This window comes from Acomys minous, assembly GCF_964271855.1.
Source record: "Acomys minous genome assembly, chromosome: 15".
NCBI lineage: Eukaryota > Metazoa > Chordata > Mammalia > Rodentia > Muridae > Acomys > Acomys minous.
The window spans coordinates 52739075-52761988 of record NC_140497.1 but is presented as its reverse complement, the minus strand read 5'-3'; the positions used below and the strand labels follow the sequence as shown (position 1 = coordinate 52761988).

At 41.3% G+C, this 22914-nt stretch overlaps 1 protein-coding gene and 1 long non-coding RNA gene across 2 annotated transcripts in view; one reads left to right on the top strand and one right to left on the bottom strand.

Annotated features, from left to right (window-relative positions):
• The window catches only part of LOC311584263, a 103143-nt gene that overhangs the window by 73587 nt on the left and 6642 nt on the right, over positions 1-22914 (top strand). The gene's annotated exons all lie outside the window — the stretch shown is intronic.
• Positions 17411-20246, bottom strand: TKTL2 (transketolase like 2). Its single transcript, XM_084760495.1, has one exon. It carries the CDS (start codon positions 20159-20161, stop codon positions 18278-18280), a length of 1884 nt encoding a protein of 627 aa, XP_084616621.1. The 5' UTR covers positions 20162-20246; the 3' UTR covers positions 17411-18277.

Below are 22914 nucleotides of genomic sequence, written 5' to 3'. Positions count from 1 at the left end.
TACTATGCTATTAACTAGCCCTTTTATGATGCTAGACATTTGGTTGCAGAGACTTAGTCGAAAATGGTTGCATCTCTAATTGTTTGTCTAAGAAAGGAAGAAAGAAAGAAAGAAAGAAAGAAAGAAAGAAAGACTAGTTGGTGGGAGGAAGAGGTAAGAAAAGATAGACTGGGACTATATCCGTAAGCAGCTAATGAAAGAAAGTTCTTCTGAACCTCACTGAGATGCTATTTTGCCTCACAGCATAATAAGTACAGTGAGGTACAAATATTGAGACAGACCCTTCATTATTTTAATTGCCTCCATTTATAGAGATCTTATCTGAGATGCAGAGAAGGAAAGGCAGTCATATGCTTAGCCTAGGAGCTAGGACTAGAATTTATTAACTGCTTTGTCCTTTGCTAGCTGTGAACTTTGCCACACAGCCTGACTTCTTTGAACATCCTTGTAAAATCCTCTCACATATGAACCTATGTTTATTGATCTATCTTTTTGGCTAAACTGTTGTGCTTAAACACCCACCAGAAAGAAAGCATTTGTGGAGATGAGGAATTATCCTCAATTTAGTAACACAAATGTGTGCCCCATGATAATAAGACCCTTATAAAACTAAAAAAGAAAGTGTGCTGGCTGAAACAGAGGCCACAGGGCTGTACTTTGAAGATGAAGAAAGGGGCTATGAGCCAAAATATTCTGAGAGCATCTAGGATGTGGGAAAGGAAAGGAAAGGAACATACCACATGCCTTCGAGGAGTGCAGACATTTTATCTTGGTTGACTGAGATCTACTTTACAAAATAGACCTCCTCATCTCAGCCAACACAGCACAATAAATGTCTGTTGTCCTAAGAGATTAACTCTATAGAATTCTGTTGTAAAAACCCAGGAACACCTGGAGTGATGCTTGCTGACTTGTAATTCTGCTAATAATATCAATTCTCCTATGATGTACATGAGGCAACACAGCAGTTTCACACAGGAACATAGTCTTGGTTAAATGGACTATTACTAAGAACAGATGCTTTGTTTTCCTGGAAACATCTCAGTACAAAACATTTTAGGGTTTTAGCACATTTATTTTGGCCCCACACCCAAGTTAAAAGAGTGAATGTGTTTTCTGCTATTTGGGGAAATAATTACTTTTCAGATCTCAAACTGAATATGTCTAATGACTACCCTCAATAAAAGTGCCATTCTTTACTATAAGGCATTCTCTATAAGAAGTAACTGGTAATTATTTGAATATTATAATACCATTTCTCTTCAGATGGGAAAATTCCAGGGTGTTCTGATGGTTTGTGTTCACAGAGATTTAATAACTTAATAAAGACAAAGACTATGACCAAAATGCCTTAACCAAAACACATAAAATTATGCAAATCACCACATATATCGATAGAAATGTACAGACACTTCAAATGTCACATTCCTTTCTCCATTGATAAAGCTTATCCATTGGTAAGAGTATGATTTGCATTTAATGTTATTTTACATAGAAATACCGGTCTGCTTTATCACAGGTACAAAGTGAAATCACATGTCTCTTTTCTGAAAGCAGCTTGAAGAAATAAATAGCACTATTTTGATAATGGAAAGGTCATTGTTTTGTAGGCTGGTGTAGCATTGTATTCAAACATTTCAGAAACAATTCAATCATTTGTAAACATTGTCTTCGTAGAGCAAGAGCTACTGTTCTACTAATTCACTTGAAATCATACTGTTCTGATAACTGCCTCTTGGAATCCAGTGACATTTTTGAAATACAAAATGGGGGATGAAAATTAATCTTTAATGCACAGATTAGCTGTGTGTGCCTAAGCTTTGAAATCATTACAGTAAATTGTAGGTCCTAACCAGCCTAGTGATATAAACCTTTTTTGTGTTCGAGGTAATTCAAAGATAACTTCATGAGCTAGATAATAAAATTAAACTCTTGCTTGTTTTTGTATGAATGGGAGATTGGATAACCATGGGAAATTTCCAGGTGTCTATATTCATATTTCTGAGTTATCCCACAGTTCTTGAGACAAAATGTCATCACAGATATCTTCACTCTCTGATGCCTAGGAATACATTTCTGTGCTGAATAAAAACTAGAAAAACTCAACTAGCAAAAGCAAACATAAGGTACAGCACTCTGAGCCACAGAATAATGATGTTAATTGTGGCGATTAAGCAATGCCTTCACACTCACAGATTAAGAAACCTGAGTGCACCACACAACAGGGACATATGCTCAACCATGTTCATAGCTGCCTTATTCATAATAGCCAGAACATGGAAACAGCCTACGTGTCCCTCAGTAGAAGAATGGATAAAGAATCTGTGGTACATTTACACTATGGAATACTACTCAGCTATTAAAAACAAGGAATTTCCGAAATTTGTGGACAAATGGATTGAACTAGAAATTATCATAATGAGTGAGTTCACCCAGAAGCAAAAAGAGTCAAATGGTATATACTCACTTATATTGAGACACTAGTCCAAGGGGTACGTCCCCATGAAAAATTTTACCTACCAGGAAAGTGGGTCAGAGGGGAGGACATCCTATTGAGACTTTAGGTGTGAGAAGCCTGGGAGAATGAGGAAATAGAAGGATCCAGAAGGTCCTGGAAAACTACAGGCAGGTCTGGGCCCTGGGGTCCTCCTCAAACTATGGCACCAGCCAAGGAAAATATGGGCAGTAAACTTGGAACCCCTACCCAGTCAAGCCGATGGACAGGACATTCTCCACCGTTAAGTGGAGAAGGAGATCTGACTTTCACACAAACTCTGGTGCCCCATATTGGACCATGTCCCTTGGGTGGGAAGGCCTGGTGGCACTCAGAGGAAGGATAATAGGTCACCAAGAAGAGACTCTATACCCTATGAGCATATACAGAGGGAGGAGGTCCCCCTCAGTCACAGACATAGGGGAAGGGAGTAAGGGGAAAATGGGAGGGAGGGAGGAATGGGAGGATACAAGGGATGGGCTAACAATTGAGATGTAATATGAATAAATTAATAAAAATTTAAAAAAAAGAAAGAAACCTGAGTGCACAGAGGTTTTGAGATTTCTGTAAATAAAAATAACAAAAGCTAAGTTACAAGCCTTTGTGTCTGTTGATTCAAGCCCTTGCTCATGCTAGTTCGTCTTAAAAATCTGTAGCTGCCTTTTGCTTCTTTGTGGGTTCTTTTATCTTTTACTCTCTTCCACACTTTTTCCACCTTTTCAACACCCTAACGGTAGGTAAGAGATTTAAAAAAAAAAAAAAAAAGGAAAGTAAACCAGGCAATGCTATCATTAGCCTACTGCCTGGTAATTAGGGGCATTGAGTTCCTTGAGGCAATTTTGATCTTTGCCATCAGGACATCTGATTTCTTCTTGTTTCTTCTTTGTGCACAACTACTTAACAAACCACGACCAACAGCAAGAAACCACATACCCCCAGAAAAGTCCGCAGAATACCACACAGTCATAGAAAATATCTGCTTTTGGCAAAATCATGCCCTTCCTAGCACAAGAGACAAATTATAGTCAGTTGCTGTGGACAATCTGAAGCAGCCCCATAGCCCACACCTGGGATTAAAATAAAAACATATTCTTGTATTTCTGTGTGTGTGTGTGTGTGTGTGTGTGTGTGTGTGTGTGTGTGTGTGTGTGTGTTTTAAAGAAACTAAAATTCCTAAATCGTCACTATAAAAATCAATTTAATCATTCATCTGGTTCAGTGCTGTCAGATGTCCCTCTGTGCTGAGGTTTGTCCTGGCTGGCAGCAAGTCCAGCCGTGTTCTCTTCCCTGCTCAGCAATTGGCTATAAGCTGACTTATTGGCATATGAGGAAACAAGTGGAGAGTGGCGTTGACACAACATCGATACAGGAGATTCTCAGAATAAGGATTGCAACAGGAGATATGCGGGGCGGGGGGTGGGGGTGGGGTGGGAGGCGGGGGCAGGAGAGAGGGGTACAGAAATCAGCATTTGAATTACACAATAACCTTATGCCCACACAGCCAGGTGAGTGTTTATACCCAAGACGAAGAAGGAACAAGCATCAAAAAGAGTGAGCCTAACTTTATATATGGGCTCTCTGAGCTCCTCACTTCCGGCAGGAACTTTCCCTGAGGCCTCTGTGGCAGAATAAATGGGAATAACCTGGGACCACAGAGTCTTCTGTTTAGAGGGAGACCAAAGATGGACTTTCAGGAAACACTGTCCTTTGCCTGGCCTCCATGCTGGGGAAAGTAAAAAAGAGACCTATATGGTGAGTGCTCCCAGCAACATGCAGCCCAGTCTTAATCTCACAGCTCCTGTTCTGTGATGTGCTTGAGACAGGTAGTGTCCAGGATCCTATGTGAGCATCGTTCATGTCGTTCCTGATTGCCTACTAATCACTGCATCCTCATCTTCATGGAGCTATGTTCATTGCTCTATGAGATTCATGGTGAGTTTACAGTGAAGTAATCTTTGTCCCCAAGAGTGTGGATACACAGCGATAATGCACACAGTGGAATTTCTAAGGGGTGTTCTTGTCTTCTACTGGGAGAGGTACAAATCGAGGCCTGAGGGCCAGCCCGCAGGGCCTAGGCTGCATTTGGTCTTCCTGTCTCCTCTGCCTAGCACCAATTAGTAGAATATAAGTATACCCAGCTGTAAGCAGTCCTTGCTGATTTCTCTCAGTTTTCCCTTTCCCTTTGAAAGAAACTTCACTCTGTGCTGGGAACACACATCCTGTTTAAGAGGGTCTGTTTTCCTCTGCTTGCTTTTAAGAGCTTTCATTACTATTTGCAAAAACAAACCAACAAAAAACATAGTAGAGATGCCCCAACACACACACACACACACACACACACACACACACACACACACACACACAGGAATAGGGAGAGGGAGGGGAGGGGAGAAAGGGAGGGGAGGGAGGGAGGGAGGAAGGGAGGGAGGGAGAGAGAGAGAGAGAGAGAGAGAGAGAGAGAGAGAGAGAGAGAGAGAGAGAGAGAGAGAGAGAATAAGAAACCTTGAGAACCAGCAAGAATTTTCAGTGGATTGTGGGGACCTGAGTTCCTTCACCAGGATCTACACGAACTCAGGAGAGAACTGACACCCAGAAACTGTCCTCTGCCATCCACAGGTACATTGTGGTATATATACAGCTACATAAACACATACACAACCCACACAAAGCAGATACATTATTGTAAAAAAAACTTAGTTTTTATGTTGAGTTACAATTGCTGTCTCGTAAAAAGAGATGCCATTAGACCCAGAGAAAACAAGGTATTTCCTTGTTTCGGAGTTGAGGCAGCTATTAGCAAATGATTTTTTTATCAGATCATTCTGAAGACAGACCAGGTTGGTTTTGTCATCATCTTATTATTGCCAAAAAGTGGGGTTGAGTGAGTAGCTGCCTTAATATTTGCCTAGGAAGGAGAAGGAAATGGTGGTCCTAGAGCTGTAATGGCAAGGGAGAGTGGCTGTCACTCATGTGCTCACTGTTCCCACAGAGCGGGTGCTGGGCACTGTGGGGGGGCCCTGGGGGGGGGTTGGGCTCTACGACTCTCTTCTACTTACGTCAGTGCTCGCGCTTTCTCGCTCCACCACAGTCACTCCCAGTGGTCGTGCTTAGCGCAGCTTCTGCACAGGACAGCCGGCTCCATGCTCAGCTGACAATCGTTAGTGCTGCACCTCTTCCTCCGTAAGCAACTTTGGGGCTAGTTTCTGCCTTTATTAGAACGTTTCGCAACCTTTTCACTAAGCAGAGTTTCTGTAATATGTCAAAACTACTTTCAGCAAAGTAAAATTTCTTTCTGAGAATTCTGTGGGTCACAAATGGGAGCAGCATTAATCCATTATAAAACTGGAGTCCACTGCCTGGCACAAAACCCTCAACTTCAAGTCTTTCTCTCCTTCACCTTATTCGCAGGAGAAATGTTCTTTGTGTTAGCTTTTTTTTTTTTTAGGCTTCCCTGTGTTACCCTGGCTGTCCTGGAACTCACTTTGTAGGCCAGGCTGGCCTAGAACTCAGAGATTGGTTTGCCTCTGCCTCCCGAGCGAAGGGATTAAAGGTGCTTGTCACAACCAGGAAGAAAAATGTTCTAAGACACCCATTTGAAGCCTGAAACCATAAACACTCAAACTTCATATATAATTGCTTTCCTTATCTGTACATATAAATTATACACTTTTCTATCTTTACTTAAAGGAAGTATTCTGTGCCTTCTCATTGAAATACTTGATTTACCAGCATTATCAACCATGTGGGTCCATCTCTGAGTAAAGTAAGGTTTTCTTGGCACACTAGCTCACAAGATCTGAGACATCTACTGTCACGCTGACACCTGAGAGGATCAACTAACCACAGCACAAAGCAGTGTGTACCACATGGCTATGCAGATGCATGCAGCACACACAGGCAGAGAAGAGGGAACTCACCTTCCAGGCTGGACAGGAGGCTGCAAGGTTTCATCACACTTGTTATGACTTCTGAGTGCAGTTGACCACAAACAACTAAAATTGCAGAGAAATCGCAGATAAAGGGAGGCTGCTGTACCTATGATTGCTCCTGTTTTCTCGACCTTCCGACTGTTTACACTCAAAACTTCACTCCACACTAATATTATGATCACCATATTGTACTAAAATATATTTAGTAACTCCCAAATTTTTATATAGAAAATTCTAAAAGCATCTACATAAAAAATGTTTTCAACTTATACCATCCCGGACTTGTGTCTTTAGCTGCATTCCTTGTTATTCCCTTGCATGCCTTTTTTCAAGTTATTTCCATCAAATACTAAAAAAAAAAAAAAAAGTCAACAAGTATTTGATGGGTATTCACGAAGTGTCAGGCAAGCTTATAATTATCACAGCTACTGCAGTGAATAACATCTTTGGCTTCACAGACCTTGAAATCCAGAGAGATAATATAAGCAACTACTACCACCTTCCTCTTTGATGCTTTTTGTTCCCTGAGGGGAGGGGGGAACCTGATGATTCCTGAAGAATGACAGTGTTTTATAAATACAAAATCACTCACTCCTATTGCCTCTTCTGCTTCCAATGTGCTGTCTTCACCAGGACATGTCATCATAGCCCATCTCACCGAGTGCGTAGCTATTGATTTTTACAAATGATTCTTTTCTTATAGCTAAGAGGCAAAGAACACCAGAAGTAATTATTGGAGGACAGGAGAAGACCTTACTTTTTCACCTCAGAACTATGCCATCAGAGTTCTGTGTTATCACTGAATCAATAGAAGTCTAGTTTATCTCATCACCCCACAAGGTGTTTATATACTTAGGTTTATTTTTGTTTCATAAAGGAGGATGTAGATTATGCACAGTAGCATTCCAGGTGCAACTGGAATGTATTTGTTGGGATAGAGTCCTAAAGCCTGGTAAAATCAATAGGCAGGTTGCGCACCCTTCTGTCCCTCCTAGGCAGGATGCTCACACTTCTGTCCCTCCTAGGCAGGATGCTCACACTTCTGTCCATCATGGGTAGGATGCTCAAACTTCTGTCCATCATAGGTAGGATGTTCACACTTCTGTCCATCATAGGCAGGATGCTCACACTTCTGTCCATCCTAGACAGGACGCTGACACTTTTCTGTCCATCATAGGCAGGATGTTCACACTTCTGTCCATTATAGGCAGGATGGCTCACACTTCTGTCCATCATAGGCAGGATGTTCACACTTCTGTCCATCATAGGCAGGATGTTCACACTTCTGTCCATCATAGGCAGGATGCTCACACTTCTGTCCATCCTAGGCAGGACGCTCACACTTTTCTGTCCATCATAGGCAGGATGCTCACACTTCTGTCCATTATAGGCAGGATGCTCACACTTCTGTCCATCATAGGTAGGATGCTCACACTTCTGTCCATCATAGTCAGGACGCTTACATTTTTGTCCCTCATAGGCAGGATGCTCACACTTCTGCCAGCCATGTTTTTTTCTTAAATCACACCCAAGTGCTCAGAAGAAGTTTCCTGGACCAATTTATGCTGAGGAGAAAATAATTTGACTAGGTTTATAAAATTTCTTACATGATATATTGGGATGAAGTAGAAATTGCTCCTTCATCAGTCATCACTGGTGATGGCCCTGTTCTTATTGTCAACCCAGGCTTATTACATTGTACAAGAACTCCAAGTCTGTACAATTTAAAAAAGGCAATAATTGAAATGAATATAAGGATAAAGAAACATTCTTTTCTCAGATAAGATTTTATGCACACAAACTATTTTGAATTTACTTAAAAGCCTATCAGAATTTCAAGGCGAATTTCAGAATACAAGATAAACACAGCAAGGATACATAAACATAAGTAATCTTTTTTAAATGAAGCTATTTACAAGAGCCAAAGCTTCGTAATTCTAGAATGAAATCTAGCATGTGGTTCTCAAGCAGAAATGACTTTGCCCACAGGGCTCTTCAGTGATGGCTGGAAATCTTTTGGTTGTCATGGGTCAGGTGAGCACCTGGCACCTAGGAGGTGGCAGTCAGGAAGATGGCACCATTCTTCAGTTCTCAGAGAGCATCCTGCAGCATGGGACAATCCGTTTCCCAGTGTCAGTCATGCTGAGATTGAGGACCTACCAAACCGCACAACAATTAAAACCACCACACACACACACAAAAATGTTTATAAAATCCAACTGGAAAAAACCTAAAAAGTCGAAATACGTGGAACGTTCTAACAGCTCATGGATCACTATGATGCATAGTCTCTCTAAATTGATTCATAGATAGAGTGTAATTCTCATTAATACTTCATCAGGTTGTCGGTATTTTGGTAAAATAAAGTCACTCTCAAAATTTCATAGAACGATAAAGGATCTAAAAGAGCAGAAGCAATCTTGAGAAAAGAGATATTTGAAATATTTCACACTTTGTGGGCTTTTGTAGAGACTTTCCTTCATCATCTGTCATAACTATCTGTTAATACTTTGAGGTTTCTAGCTTGTCTGTAGTGTGCCAGTTTATCTGTTGTGCATCTATACTGATGTCTGACTGTCCCTAACCTCTGTTTGTATGTCTCTAATGTGTGTGTGTGGTGGGGGAGGACATTGCTCTGTACTTAATGAACAGCACACAAAACACAACATGGGGAAGGAACGAGGTATGCTTTACAGAAATCTTTTACATAATTTTATAAGGTGTCTTAGTTAGGGTTTCTATTGGTACCATGAAATCCCATGACCAAAAAGCAAGTTACCTTCAAGCATAGAAGGCTTTCCCTTTGCATGCAATATACTCGGATCCAAAAATCACCACTCACTTTTCCAGCCTCTCAGCTGTGGGCCTCACAGCATGCCTCTGCCTCTCCTATGATGTCTTAGTTAACATTTCAAAGGATGGTATAGACAAGTCAGAGCACTCGGTTCAGCAGCACAGAACTTCTAGCAAGTTACCAACTGAGACCCATAACATTGACAATTTAGTATGCTCCAACGCACACACTCATTTTGTAGCTACTATGGCAGCATCCGAGTCTTCAACCTCGAAGCTCAGGAGGGTGTCTTACACACCCTATGCATTTGCTAAGTGAATCTGGAGCGCAGAACTACACGAAGCCCCCAAGAACTATGAAGTAGAAGCGGTGTGATCAAAGCGAGGCACTTTAAGAAGCTGAAGATGGGAGCAAAGGAAATTGTGGTACTATTTTCCTAAATTCCGAAGAAAGGGCACGAATGTCATTTGGAAAATGTATGTTCGATTGCTGTCTTCAGGCTAAGTGCACCCTCAAGTTTGAAGACTAAATGCCGAGCGGGCATGCCTTTTTGGATTTCACAATATATAGCCCCGTTGAAGGTCAGACGTCCAAATGAAGCAGCAATTCTAAATGGCGGGAGATAGGTTACCGTACAATCTGATTCAAGCCATTCTTTCGAAAAGGGTAAATGATGTCAGCCTCGGTCTTGTAAATGCTTGGAAAGTGCACTTGAGATCAAAGAGAAACAATGGTGAGCAGCAGACTTTCAGGAGAAAGCTTTCAGGATGAAGACGAGGCTACAGAGCAGCGGTCCATTTTCCTCTGCGTACACAGATGGCCTGGAAGTCATCTTGAATAATACTGGATTGGTTAGTCTAAGTAGGAGTTTCAACGTTAGAAGTAACCAGCACCCACAACTATAATCTATTGGTTTTGGGGTGAAGAAATGAATTCTTAAGCTACAAGTGTGGGGTGGAAGGATGCGCTCAAGGTACATTTATAAGCTTGCATAAGAACGGGCCTATGCAACCCACTATGCTGCAATAAGAATGAAAAGACACAAGCAGAAACTCTGAAAGGGTCAAAATAAAGATGCTGGGTGCCATGGGCCTCGGGGACATTCTAAGTTCTTATTTTCAGCATGTGTAGACTCTATGCTCATGAATATGAAGGATGTCAGACTCCTGATGAGGAAATGATAAAGATTTAGAATGAGAATGTTGCAAGTAATAAAAAAAAAGTAGCTGTTTCTTTTTTGGGGGGAACACAAAACAAAGATAATATCATGTTTCCAAACTAAAAATAGATAAAATATCCCTAAGTGAAGTGAATGTTTATTTTTAAAGAAGCAAGTTAATGTCACATCTATTTTATACAAGTATCTGAACAGAATGCTATTAAGAAATTACAAATAAGTAACTATGAGAGCTACAGTTTTAGATCAATAGCACAAAACAAACTAGACAAAGTCAGTGCAGGACAGGGCCTAGATTTTTGATTTTTTTAAAAACAGGTTGAGAGATAATTTCCAAAGGTGGCCCAATATACTGCTCCACCAGAGAACTCCTGGAACAGAACTATTAGAACATGTGGACTCCTTCAAATAATACGGCTGGGGGTTCATCTGAGTTGGCACAGTGCTTGCCTAGCATGCAGCAGGTGCTAGGTTTGATCTCTAGTGCTGCACAAAGCAGGACCAGGGGTGAGGGGTAGGGTGGGATGGGGTGGGAGGTGGAGGCTAGGCGGGACACACCTGTAATCCCAGTACTTAGCAGTTGGAGGCAAGAGCATCGGAAGTGTGAGGTCATTTTCTGTAACAAAATGAGTTGGAGGTCAGCCTGGGATACATAAGTCTTTGTGTGTGATGATGCTGGTGGCTAGTGATGATGATAAACTGGATCACTAATAACAGGAATATATTGTTGCCTCAATGCTATTAGACAGAGCTTGGCCAGCATGCTGCAAAATATGTGACGATAGGAAAATTCTGTTTCTCCTTTGGTTGTCTCTAAAAATTTCCATAAAGCATGAAATATTTCAAATACTGGGATTTATGTCATTTCTTTCTTTAAAAGTTTAGGTTAAAGGTGGGTATCTCTTTTATAGGATTATAAATTGTAGATATTACTTTAAATTATAAGCCTTACTATTTATTTCCTGAAGCATTAGCGATATTTGATTTATAAACCCTTATTTGTTTTTATTAGTCTATCAAAATGAAATTTTATTTTAATGACATACAATGCAATTTAGGAACATCCCCTTAGATACAGTTATTACTAGGGCAATAAAAGCTAAGTGCTTCTCTAAGTAATAGGCACACAAACAGATACGTGCATGGGTAGTTTACAGTCGTGCCATTTCAACCCTACGTTAAAATCCCAAAGACATAGAAAGGTGACCCAGATATGTAGACATACTTTTTTTTTCTGAGTGGACTTTAGTTTCTCAATTAATCTGATATTGACCCACACAGATAGAAATCACACAAATGACTAGCACTTCACATAGATCAGATGTCTGGCACAATAGAGAATATACCTTTACGTTCATTAGGCCAGCTCTAAAATCACCAATCTGCAATCAGCCTCACCCACACTTCGCAGAACACTTGGTTTAATCCTTACAAGGGGTTGCAGTTTCTATTTTATGTTGAGCATCTCATGGAATTTAGTCGGGCCTTACTATTTTCTTTCTCATAATCAAGGCAAGTTCAATAGTCTGTCTGTAGTTCCATCCACTCATGGTAGAAATACTGCAACCCTTAAGACCAGTGTAAGCAGCCTAGGGAGACCAATAACAAGGAGGAGAGAGGAGCAGAAGGGAGGATGAAGGGATGAGAGGGGAGGGGCGGAGCCTGTCAATCCGTATTTATCCTATTTAACCAACTGTTTTGCTGAACCCCAACTACCCAACTTCATGTGACTCTCCACCATCTCTTTTGGTAGTCAGTCTCATCCTATTGCTTTGTTGTTGTTTGAGAGTCAGTCTTTTTTTTTTTACTTTTATGTACATTTATATTATTACACATATATACAATAAACTACATACAGCAAGAAGGACCATGAACCAATAGGAATTATATAAAGGTTACACTCAGAGTGTCTTTCGTGTCTCGGATGGGGTTGAAGACCAGGCAGTTTAGTTGTAGAATTAAGCTTAGTTGTTTAGGGGTTATGATGTTTTTAGGTTGATAAAGATGAGATATGATAGATATTGATTTACATTTAGAGTTGTAGACTCACCAAGGTGGGAAAGAGGTTTTGTCCAAGGTTGCCAAATACAAATAGGCAAAACACTATGAATGTATCATTCTACTGTTAATAATAACACAGTTATTGAACATTCTATGATTTCAGGAAACCTATTCAGGTTTAATTTTACATGCCTCAGTAAAAGTGTCTACTTCCTAACATATTGAACTTGCTGCTTTTTTGTTAATGAAGCTATTTATTTAAAATCAATAGGGTGTCCTCCCAAACTGATACTGAAGTACACATTAAAATGTCTCCAGCAATCTGAAACAAAATGTATATGAATCAGCCAATGAGCCAGATACGGAAGAGGGATGGTTTCAAATTGGGATTCATGGTTAGGGGAAATCAAGGAGAACTGGGCTAAAACTGATGACCTAGAAGAACCGCGACCTCCCCTCAGGCCGGCAGTCCCCTAGTACAATGGGTCCTAATTATCTAAATGAGTGGTTCTTACAAATATTTTCCTCACATACTCCCTGAAAAATAGAGATTTCATCTATTGTGTTAATTGTTATTTTTAGGGTAATACTTCTGTCACATTAATTTACCTCTACTGTTAAACATTATACCACATTTTAATGTCCATCATGAAATTAGAACATATAAAAACGAGGATAGATTAATTCTGACTGAGGGAGAGAGCTCTCAAACGTCCAGGGCACCATGCCCTGAGCTGCAATCAGAGTACATTTTGACCTGCACCTGCTCTTAAGACTTCTCACAGAAGAGGGATGTTTTTTATCCAATTTTAGGAAATTACGAAAAATAAGATATTGAACCAAAAGTAAACTACAACAGATACATTAGTGACTGTCTTTTACATTTTTTAAAGATTTATTTTTATTTTATGTGTATTAATGTCTTGCCTACCTGTATGTATGTATGTGTACCTTTGTGTGCCTGGGGCCTGTGGAAGAAAGAACTCCAGGGAGCTGGAGTTATTTTTGGTAGCAAGCCATCATGTGGGTGCTGCACACTGAACCCTGGTCCTCTGCACACACAACGTGTGCTCTTAACAACAGAGTAACCTCACCATCCCCTAGTAGCTGAGTTATACAGTAGCCCTCACAACACTTTGGAGTGAGCTTTGCTTATATCCAGCATCTGCTTGGATGCCATGCATACCATGAAAGATGACTAGAAATATTAATAACAGCCTATTGGTGGCACATGGGAAACTGAAACTACATGGCTGAAATTATGATTGAATCATTATAATTGTAAGGCAGATGTGAAGATATCCCAATGGGAGACATTTGTACACTTCTTTTACTACGGAACTGTGGAGAAGGACTAAGGATGACTTATCTCTGTGCCGTTAGCCTTGAAAACGGATGAAATCGGTTGGGTAGGTAGAATCAAGAAGGAATCTGAGCCAAAGGCAGAGACAAAATGAAGAGACACTTGGCAGGCTTTAGTCTTTCATCTTGTGGATCCAAGTGAGGAGTAAGTGTTTTTAAAAGTAACTTCTTTATGCCTGTTACACTATTGGCTGTCAACTCATCTTTAGCATACAGACCTTTGGGGGACTTAGGATGGAAATTGCAGCACCCTCTGTACACACCCTTTAACATCCCACTTCTCAACACTGGTACACGGAGGATGAAATGTCACTCAACCTAATGAACTGATCTTGTGTGTACACACATGTGCTTTTCTGCACCTGATTCCATGAGCTTTTATTCTCTCAGAGTCTGGCCACTTTGGGAAAGCTGGAGGCCACAGTGTTAATGTATTGCTATAGTTTCTCTTTACTGGATATTTACACCAAATTAAAAAAAAATTAGACTGAACAGTGATGAGTTTAAATTTACAATTTAAACAGGGAAACGTGGGAAATGTTAAATATACATAAACAAAGAGAATATTAAAATAAGTTTTGAAACAAATAGACAAGTTACGTTATCTGAGAGTACATCTAGTCTCATGTGAAGGTGAGGATAATAAAATACATATTTCAGAACTACTGCTAGAATCGTAAGATACTTGACTTTGAAGTTAGTCTCCACAACATGGCAGACACTTGGCCTTGGGAAACTTACAAACATAAAACCTTTGCTCCTTCTAGCTTCTTTTTAAAACATTTTCTAGGATTTATTTATTTTCATTTATGTGCATTAGTGTTTAGCCTGCATGTATGCCCTTGTGAGAGTGTAAGACCTTAGAGTTACAGACAATTGTGAACTGCTATGTGGGTGCTGGGAATTGAACTTGGGTTCTTTGGAAGACCACTGAGCCATCTCTCCAGCCCCCTGCCCACACTCAGCTTCTTAATATATGAAATAGAAACATAGTGTTATGTATTCTCATGATTTTCTTTAAAATACTTATGTTGTATAAGGTACACATGCACACACATGCACATGTGCATGCACACACATGCATATAAATATAGGTGTGGTCACCTTTTTCATCGAAACTTATGACATATAAGTTTACTTTTGAAGAGCAGTGATCTGTAATCCACATTTCTATTAATCCTTTTTTGAGATGCCTAGTACTTGAATGTAGAGGAGGGGGAATTTTGAGAAGAGTTTGGATTACATGATGAATTCAGAACACTCTAAACTACAAAGCGAGACCTTGTCTCACAAAGCAGAAATTTGAGATGAAGCTCAGGGATTAGAAGCCTTGCCTGGAAAGCTCAGAGCCCTTGGGTTCAACGCCCCCAGCACCACCACCACTGTTACTACTACAATGATGATGACCATCACTACAAGTTACTATCACTCCTAATTATTATTCAGGAGGTGGGTGGAAACATGGCTTAATTGGTTAAGTTCCTTTGGCAAAAGTACAAGGACCTGAGTTCACAGCCCCAACATCCATGTAAAAGAATAAGGCACGAGAGTCACCCCATGCTCCAGCTCCAGAGCTGGAGAGGAGCACAGGATTTCCTCAGTAGCCATTGTAGCTGATCAATAAGCTCCAAGTTTAGACACTATCTCTAAAAGAAGTGTGGAGAAGCAATTGAAGGAGACACTTGATGCGGACTTCTGGCTTCCACACCTCTAAACACACACACACACACACACACACACACAGAGAGAGAAAGAGAGAGAGAGAGAGAGAGAGAGAGAGAGAGAGAGAGAGAGAGAGAGAGAAAGAGAGAGAAAGATACACAAATATTTGTTTGTGGAAACATTGGGATGTATTATATATGTACATATACACACACATATATACATGTATGTTTTATGTGTATACACACACACACACACACACACACACACACACACACATATATATATATATATATATATATATGAGATTTATTAGAATCACAGACTAAGGTCCAACTAATCCAATGATGGAAAGTCCAAGAATCCAGAAGCTGTTCACTCCACAGGGCTGGATGTCTCAGTTGGTCTTCAGTAGACGCTGGAATTTGGAAGAAGGAGGCTCTAATGCCAGTCAAGGAATGGACTTGCTAGCAAGGTGAGAGCAAGTAGGCAGAGCAAAAGCTTCCTTCTTCCATGTCCTTATATAGCTTCCAGCAGATGGTGTAGCCCAGGTTAAAGGTATATCTTCCCTCAAGAGCCAAATCAAAGACATGTGTCTTCCCACCTCAAAAATCTAGACTAGAAGTAGATTCACCCACTTCAATACTGAAAAAAAATCTCTCACAGACGTGCCCTGTACTTCTGGATTGTAATTCATTCCGGATGTAGTTGGGCTGACAACCAGGAACAGCCATCACAAGTACCAAGTTGCACCAATTTGTTTAGCTACCTCACTAACACTGGGAACACAGTCTCCCAGTCAAAGAAGAGTACTAGCGGTCTTAGCTTGCAATCATGCAAAAGAAAGTGCCAACAGATTCTGCCAGCTTTCAAGGTATTTCTCAACCTGTTTTAATCCAAACACATGACATCAGGGTCAGGGAAGTAAGCCTATATCCCAACAGGCAAGAAACCTGGCAAGGAGCAACCTGTCTACCCTCTTGTAGTTAATTCCAAAGCTTGTAAGCAATTTCTCTAGAGACTATTCCCCTGCATCAGTGAACAAGGGGATCCAGGCAGCCTCTCCCGCCCCACCCCCACCCCTGGCTATGCAGAAGAAATGCCTCTGTAACTGCATACTCCTTTCCTGTTCCAGGAATGCCCCACAACCTTCCTACAGACCATAACAAATGCCACTACAGGAGACTGTCTTCAAACCATATTCAGAATGTCCCAGAGAACTAAGCCACGGATACTATGCGAACTTTGGGGGAGTGAGATTTCCAAGAGTCGCCCCATTAATATTTGGTAGATATATCGAAGACTGAGGATGAAGTGTAGAGCTGATGAGCACAGGGAGGCGGGCACCAGCCCACTGTTCTATACCAGCAGCTCCTTTCTGTCTTTCAGGTCTATAGTGAATTTTCCAGGATAGCCAGGATTACAGGCCTCAGCTTCAAGGCCCCAATTGTTCAATAATCTTGATGTTAGAAATGCCAAGTCTTTTGTCTTTTCTTTAAAAGGCTATTTTCCCCCAAACAAATCCCTCAGTGGAACTTTTATCTAAATAGCCTTTTAAATGTACTTAAGGTGAACTTAAATTTTCACTCTTATTCTTTTACTAGCCAATACAACTCAGGGCATCATATGTTGAGTGGAAGCCATTTACCCAATGAATTAGTGTCATTTTCACACTGGCCTTTTATTTTAAAATTTCATGCCATGAGTGGTTATCATAAACGAGAAAATAAGGACATGGGGTGGTAGAAAAAACACCAGGACTCAGTTTTTTTTTCAATTCCTAGGTTAGTGGTTTCTTTCTCTTATCATACCCCCAATAAGTTAAAAAACCAATTGGTTAGGCCTCCAAAGATATTAATGAGGAAAACAATAATGAAGTATCTGACACATCGGAACACTTGAAAACGTTACTAAAGCTTTCCCCGCCCCCCACCCCCACCCCACCCCCCCGGACTGGGATTTCTTTCTCACACTTCAAAGATTCTATGCACATAAAATTAAGGATTCTCTTCAACACATCATTTCCTATTGGCTTATCTCCAGTCTGGAACTCTTTGTCTTTCTAGCCTATGAGTTAGAGACATTTCTTCATATGCACAGCTATCGGGGAGAAAGCAGTTACATACAAAAGACACCAAACAGCTCATTGAAAAAGTTTTTATCACATCTATTCTCTGTAGAAGAATATAATCAAGTTAACAGTGTAGTTTGGTTACCATTAAAAAAAACCGTCCATTTTCACATAACAATGTATTATTAATATGTAATACACAAACTAGAACTAGCCATGCCTTCATTCTTTATAGAAATGTGGTACTAGAGAGCAGTGTCCCCACGAAGAGACGTGAAGTAGATGAACTTTGGAGGAAATTCCACAGTAGCTCATCAAATAGCACCTGGAGAAGAGACAGCAGGGCATGGCCTGGCAATGCCATTATGCAAATGGCCACATTGGCTTCAGAATCTGAGCTAATGAAGTCTACAATTTAATCCACATATCCCTTAACTTACAAAAAAAAATACACATTGGATAAGCAGTTATTTCTGCATCATCCCCATGCCAGTTGGTTATCACAAAATTTTGTAACTAAGTGTTCTTGTTGTCTATTTTGAAACTTAAAAAATGTATAATTCACCTTAGCAACTAAAAAGCAAAAGTGACATCAGTCAGCTTAACAGAATGTTAGCTCAGGTTTTCCTTCCTTATTATTAGAAATAAAAGTATCCAACAGTGATGCTTTAAGAATAGCATGACTATATATAAGAGATGTTTTCTATGACAAGCATAAATGTAACACAAAGACATCAGTGTTTAAGACCAGAGCCAACAATCTTGATATAGGAAGAACTGGGTTATTTCATTTCATCATGACTTCTTTCACAGCTGCTATGATGTGTCTGGCACTGATTCCACACATCTCCAGCAGCTCACCAGGTTGCCCGCTTCGAGGCACTCCTCTTACTGCAAGCTGACGAACGATAACGTCAGGCTCTCTGGAGACGGCTGCACACACGGCTTCGCCAATGCCACCTTCTCGGTAGTGATCTTCCACTGTGACGATCCGGCCGCCTGTCACTTTGGCACTCTGAACGATGGTGGCAACATCCAGGGGTTTGATAGTGAAGGGGTCAATGACACGAATAGAAATCCCTTGTTGAGCAAGCTCGTCTGCAGCTACTAACGCTTCATGTAGTGTGACTCCTGCTCCAATAACCGTCACCTTGTCAGCTGCACTGCGGCGGATCACCTTGGCCTGTCCAATCACAAAGTTCTCCTGTGAAGTATAAATCACTGCAGTTTTGGGCCGGCTGGTGCGAATGAAGCACATTCCCTTGGTGACGGCTGCCAGATAAACAGCGTGCTCTGTAGCGACAGCATCGCTTGGATAGAAAACAGTGCAGCGAGGAACGCTCCTGAACATGGCGAGGTCCTCCAGCGCCATCTGGGAAGGCCCATCTTCTCCAACAGACACCCCGCAGTGGGAACCGATCAAGTTGATGCTGGTCTGAGAGATGGCTCCCATTCGGATCTGATCAAAGGCTCTGGTCAGGAAAGCAGCAAAGGTACTAACAAAAACAATAGTTCGGCCCCGTGTGGCACACCCCAGGGCCACACTTACCATGTTTTGTTCAGCAATAAAGCACTCTATGAAACGCTCGGGGTGTTCTTTCTTGAATATCTCTGAAAAAGTCGAGTTTTTTGTATCGCCATCTAGAACAATAACTCTTTTGTTAGAGTAGCCCAATTTAGCCAGAGCCAAGCCACATGCTTCCCGGGTAGCTACCACGTCACCCAGTTTATATGCAGGCGGAGAGGTCGTTTCTATATTGGAGATGCTGATCTGGGGTGAGTCTTCAACAGGGGCCTTTGGCATGAGAGTTCTGTTTGTTTGTATCTGACTCTCAATTAATTTGACGATTCCATCAGCTCTGTCTTTGGGCATAGGCTTTCCGTGCCAATTTTCTGCATCCTCAACATCTGGAATACCCCTACCCTTGAAGGTCTTGGCAATCAGGGCAGTAGGTTTGGTCTTGACTTGAGTCGCTTTCCAGAAGGCCTGGCAGAGGGCTTCCACATCGTGACCGTCCACCACGTGGGTATTCCACCCAAAAGCTTGGCAGCGCTTCTCAAAGACGTCTGTGCAGTGCTCCAGCGGCGTAGCGCCACTCTGTCCCAAGCGGTTCACATCAAAGATGGCCACGAGGTTATCCAAGTTGTAGTGGGAAGCAAAGGCCAAGGCCTCCCAGACAGAGCCTTCGGAGGACTCACCATCCCCCATGAGGCAAAACACACGGTAGCTGGCCTTGTCAAAGTACTTGCCGGTATAAGCCATTCCACAGGCCGCACCCAGTCCTTGCCCAAGGGACCCTGTGGCCACATCAACAAATGACAGCCGCGGCGTGGGGTGACCCTCCAGGTCGCAGTGGATTTTCCGCAAGTTTAGCAAGTCGGATTCACAGATACTGCCCACCTCCACCCAAACCGCATAGAGGATGGGCGCCGCGTGGCCCTTGGAGAGGACAAAGCGGTCGTTGTCGGCGTGTTCCGGGTCTGTTTGTTTGTACCTCATGGTGTGGAAGAAGAGCACGGCCATGATCTCCGCGGCACTGCAGCACGAGGTGGGATGCCCAGAGTTGGAGGCACACGTGGCCCTGATTGAGTGGATTCGCAGGCGATTGGCCACATCTTGAAGCACCTGTAAAGTCTCAGGGTCCAGCGTGGCATCTTTGACCAAGGCCATGACTTCAGGCTGGTCGGCTGCCTAAGAACAAGGAAGGTAGCCAAGTCAGCGTCCTTTATCAGTTTGGGGACCGTTGAGTAAAGTCTGTGCATGCGCAGCTCCAGGTATGTGACCGCGCATGTGCCAGTGGTCTGCCACTGCGCGTGCTCAATGGCTTTGTTTTGTGTAGCGATACAACACCCCAGGCCCGGATATTTAATGTTTACTTTTTCACTTTCAGGGTCAGAATTATTAAAAATGATTCAACATCATTTTACGTCTCCTTAAGGCAGAAATTCAAAATGGGATAGATGTTCTTATAGCCACATTATCATGTTTCCGAAAAAATATTTTAGATAGTATTGTGCCCTTTCACCTACTAACACTTCAATTTTAAAAAATTCTTCAACTTTGATTTTACGTGTATGGGTTTTTTTTTTTTTTTTTTTTTGCTGGTTGAATGTCTGTCCACCACTTACGTGAGAGGAACTAAAGTTACAGATGGTTATGACTTGCAGGATGAGTATTGGGAGATTGAATCTGGGTCCTCTCAAAGAGCAGTCTGAGCTCTTAATTGCCCAGCCGTCTCTCCAGCCCCTAGCACCTCAATTTTAAAGGTCAAATGTTAATATAAATTTTTTAAAAAGGTGTGATGGAAAAAATTCTAAGACTTGAAGAAGAAATGTTGAAGTTGGACAGGTCCTTTAGGTAAATGAGAGAAAACCAAAGGATCATAGGCTAGAACAGCAATGGAGTTGGACATTACGAGAGAAAAGAATCTCAGCTTCTAGTAACAAACCAAGGGGCGGGGGTGGCTGGCGGGAGAGCAGTGAAGGCAGCACTGGGATCTCACCGTAATTGTGGCTGAAGATATCCGATCCACAGACTTACCTGGTAAGCACATTGTTATAAAACTGAGCTCTGAGGCAGTGTTCTCTTGGGGAGGAAACGAGAGAAATAGGAACTACTTAGCATTTCTTTCGAACTTCCAAATTCTTCCATTCATTTAAATTGTGGCACAACATTTTCTAAGGTCTTAAGTTTTGACATTTGCAAAGGTCAGTTTTGTTAAGCAAAGGATTCGGTCTTGGAAATTTAATACCCTAGATAATGAGTGTGGATTTCTCCTGTCATCCTGTGAGAATATATGGATTTTTTAAATAGTACATAGAAAATAGAATTCCTTACATTATTTGTAAAATTTTTATAAATTAGTCTGATATTTCTAAGGCATCTGGAAAGTTATACATATGCTATTAATTATTTTCATTAAGTGTTTTAATATTTTAAAATATATTTTAACATGCACAATTAATGATCAGTGAAATATGAAGCATTCATCATCATTTAATAAAGGGAAATTACCCAATATGGCCATAAATATTATTATTTTAGTAAGTCAAGCAAATAGATGATATATCATTCTATTTCCCCAATTTAGAAGAGTCTGTCAGTGAAATAATATCAACCAGGAAGTTTTAGGGCAGCGTGCCAGAATTTGGTTGTTTTGGAAAAGTGTGTGATTCATTTAGAGATTGTTCCAGAAGCCATGGAAGGTATTTTACAAATAGGACAGACAGACAGTGTGGATGTGAGTGTGCACACACAGACACACTAAATAAAATATTTGAAAATAATAAAATGTTTCAAAGACCAGTCTTCTATTTGACTCTTAGTTTGAAATCTATTAAAATGGAATAGCACATCTCCTGCTTTATCTTTGAAGGTATGATTATAATTTAAAATGCAGAAGTGTTTGCTGTGATGTATCCATGAATATAACCCTAGCAGTATCAATAAAGCCAGTATTTATGGAGGGGAAGACAAGAGGCAGACATTGATCTATGCAAGCTCTACTGACAGCGGTGTAAGAGGCAGCACCTAGGTACTAACGCTCTGGAGGCTGTTTGCACCATGTAAGGGTGAGTAATGGTTAGAGGTTGGGTCCCCTGAAGTGTTACATCCTGTCAACACTGCTGAATGTTCTTAAAGAACTTCTCATGAGAGACACACGCGGCAGCTGCTTCTGCTTCTGCTTCTGCTTCGTCTACTTGAATTCCATCAGCATAGAAGGCAGGGTTGTCCAGGCTGGGAAGATTCCATTATTAAGCCTTAAAAGTCCATTCGTATGGGGTGAGGGTGGTAGAGATATGCTCTCCCTATGACTCTGGATTTTGGCTTTGATAATTATTGTAGATATCATTGTTATTTACTCTCCTAATATTGCTATAGTTGGGAAAGGATATTTTCAGCTGTAGGTTGAGAAGGTTAGAAGTACAGCATACATAGGAAACTAGGCTAATGATAACCTTAACTGACCAGGATTCAAGCCCATTCTCCTGTGTTAGTCACAGGGACCGTCTCAGGTTCCTTGTGTGTGGTAAGAATGTAGAAGCTGTCAGTAAAAATCTGATTGGCCAATTAGCTGGGTAGAGGAAGAGAGAAGTGGAAGGCGTCTTTATTTTTATGGTCTGAAGGCCGCTCTGGGGCTTAGGACTTTCATTGCTAGGAGACATAAGTTGCTGGTCTTCAACATGTCCCCGGGCTGTAAAAGAAGACAGAACCATGTCTTCTCTGCCTGAGACTAATTTCTATGAAAAATCTAATTGAGTTGTTGGCCAGAGGGTTCCCATGGAAATTCCCCCAAATGACCTAGGATACAGGTTGTTCTCCACAGGCCACACTGCTGAAGACAGCACCTATACAACTCGCTGCACATGTAGATGTTTAGTTAGTGCCTACAAAGATCCTAGGGTCTTTAGTACTCTGTAGGC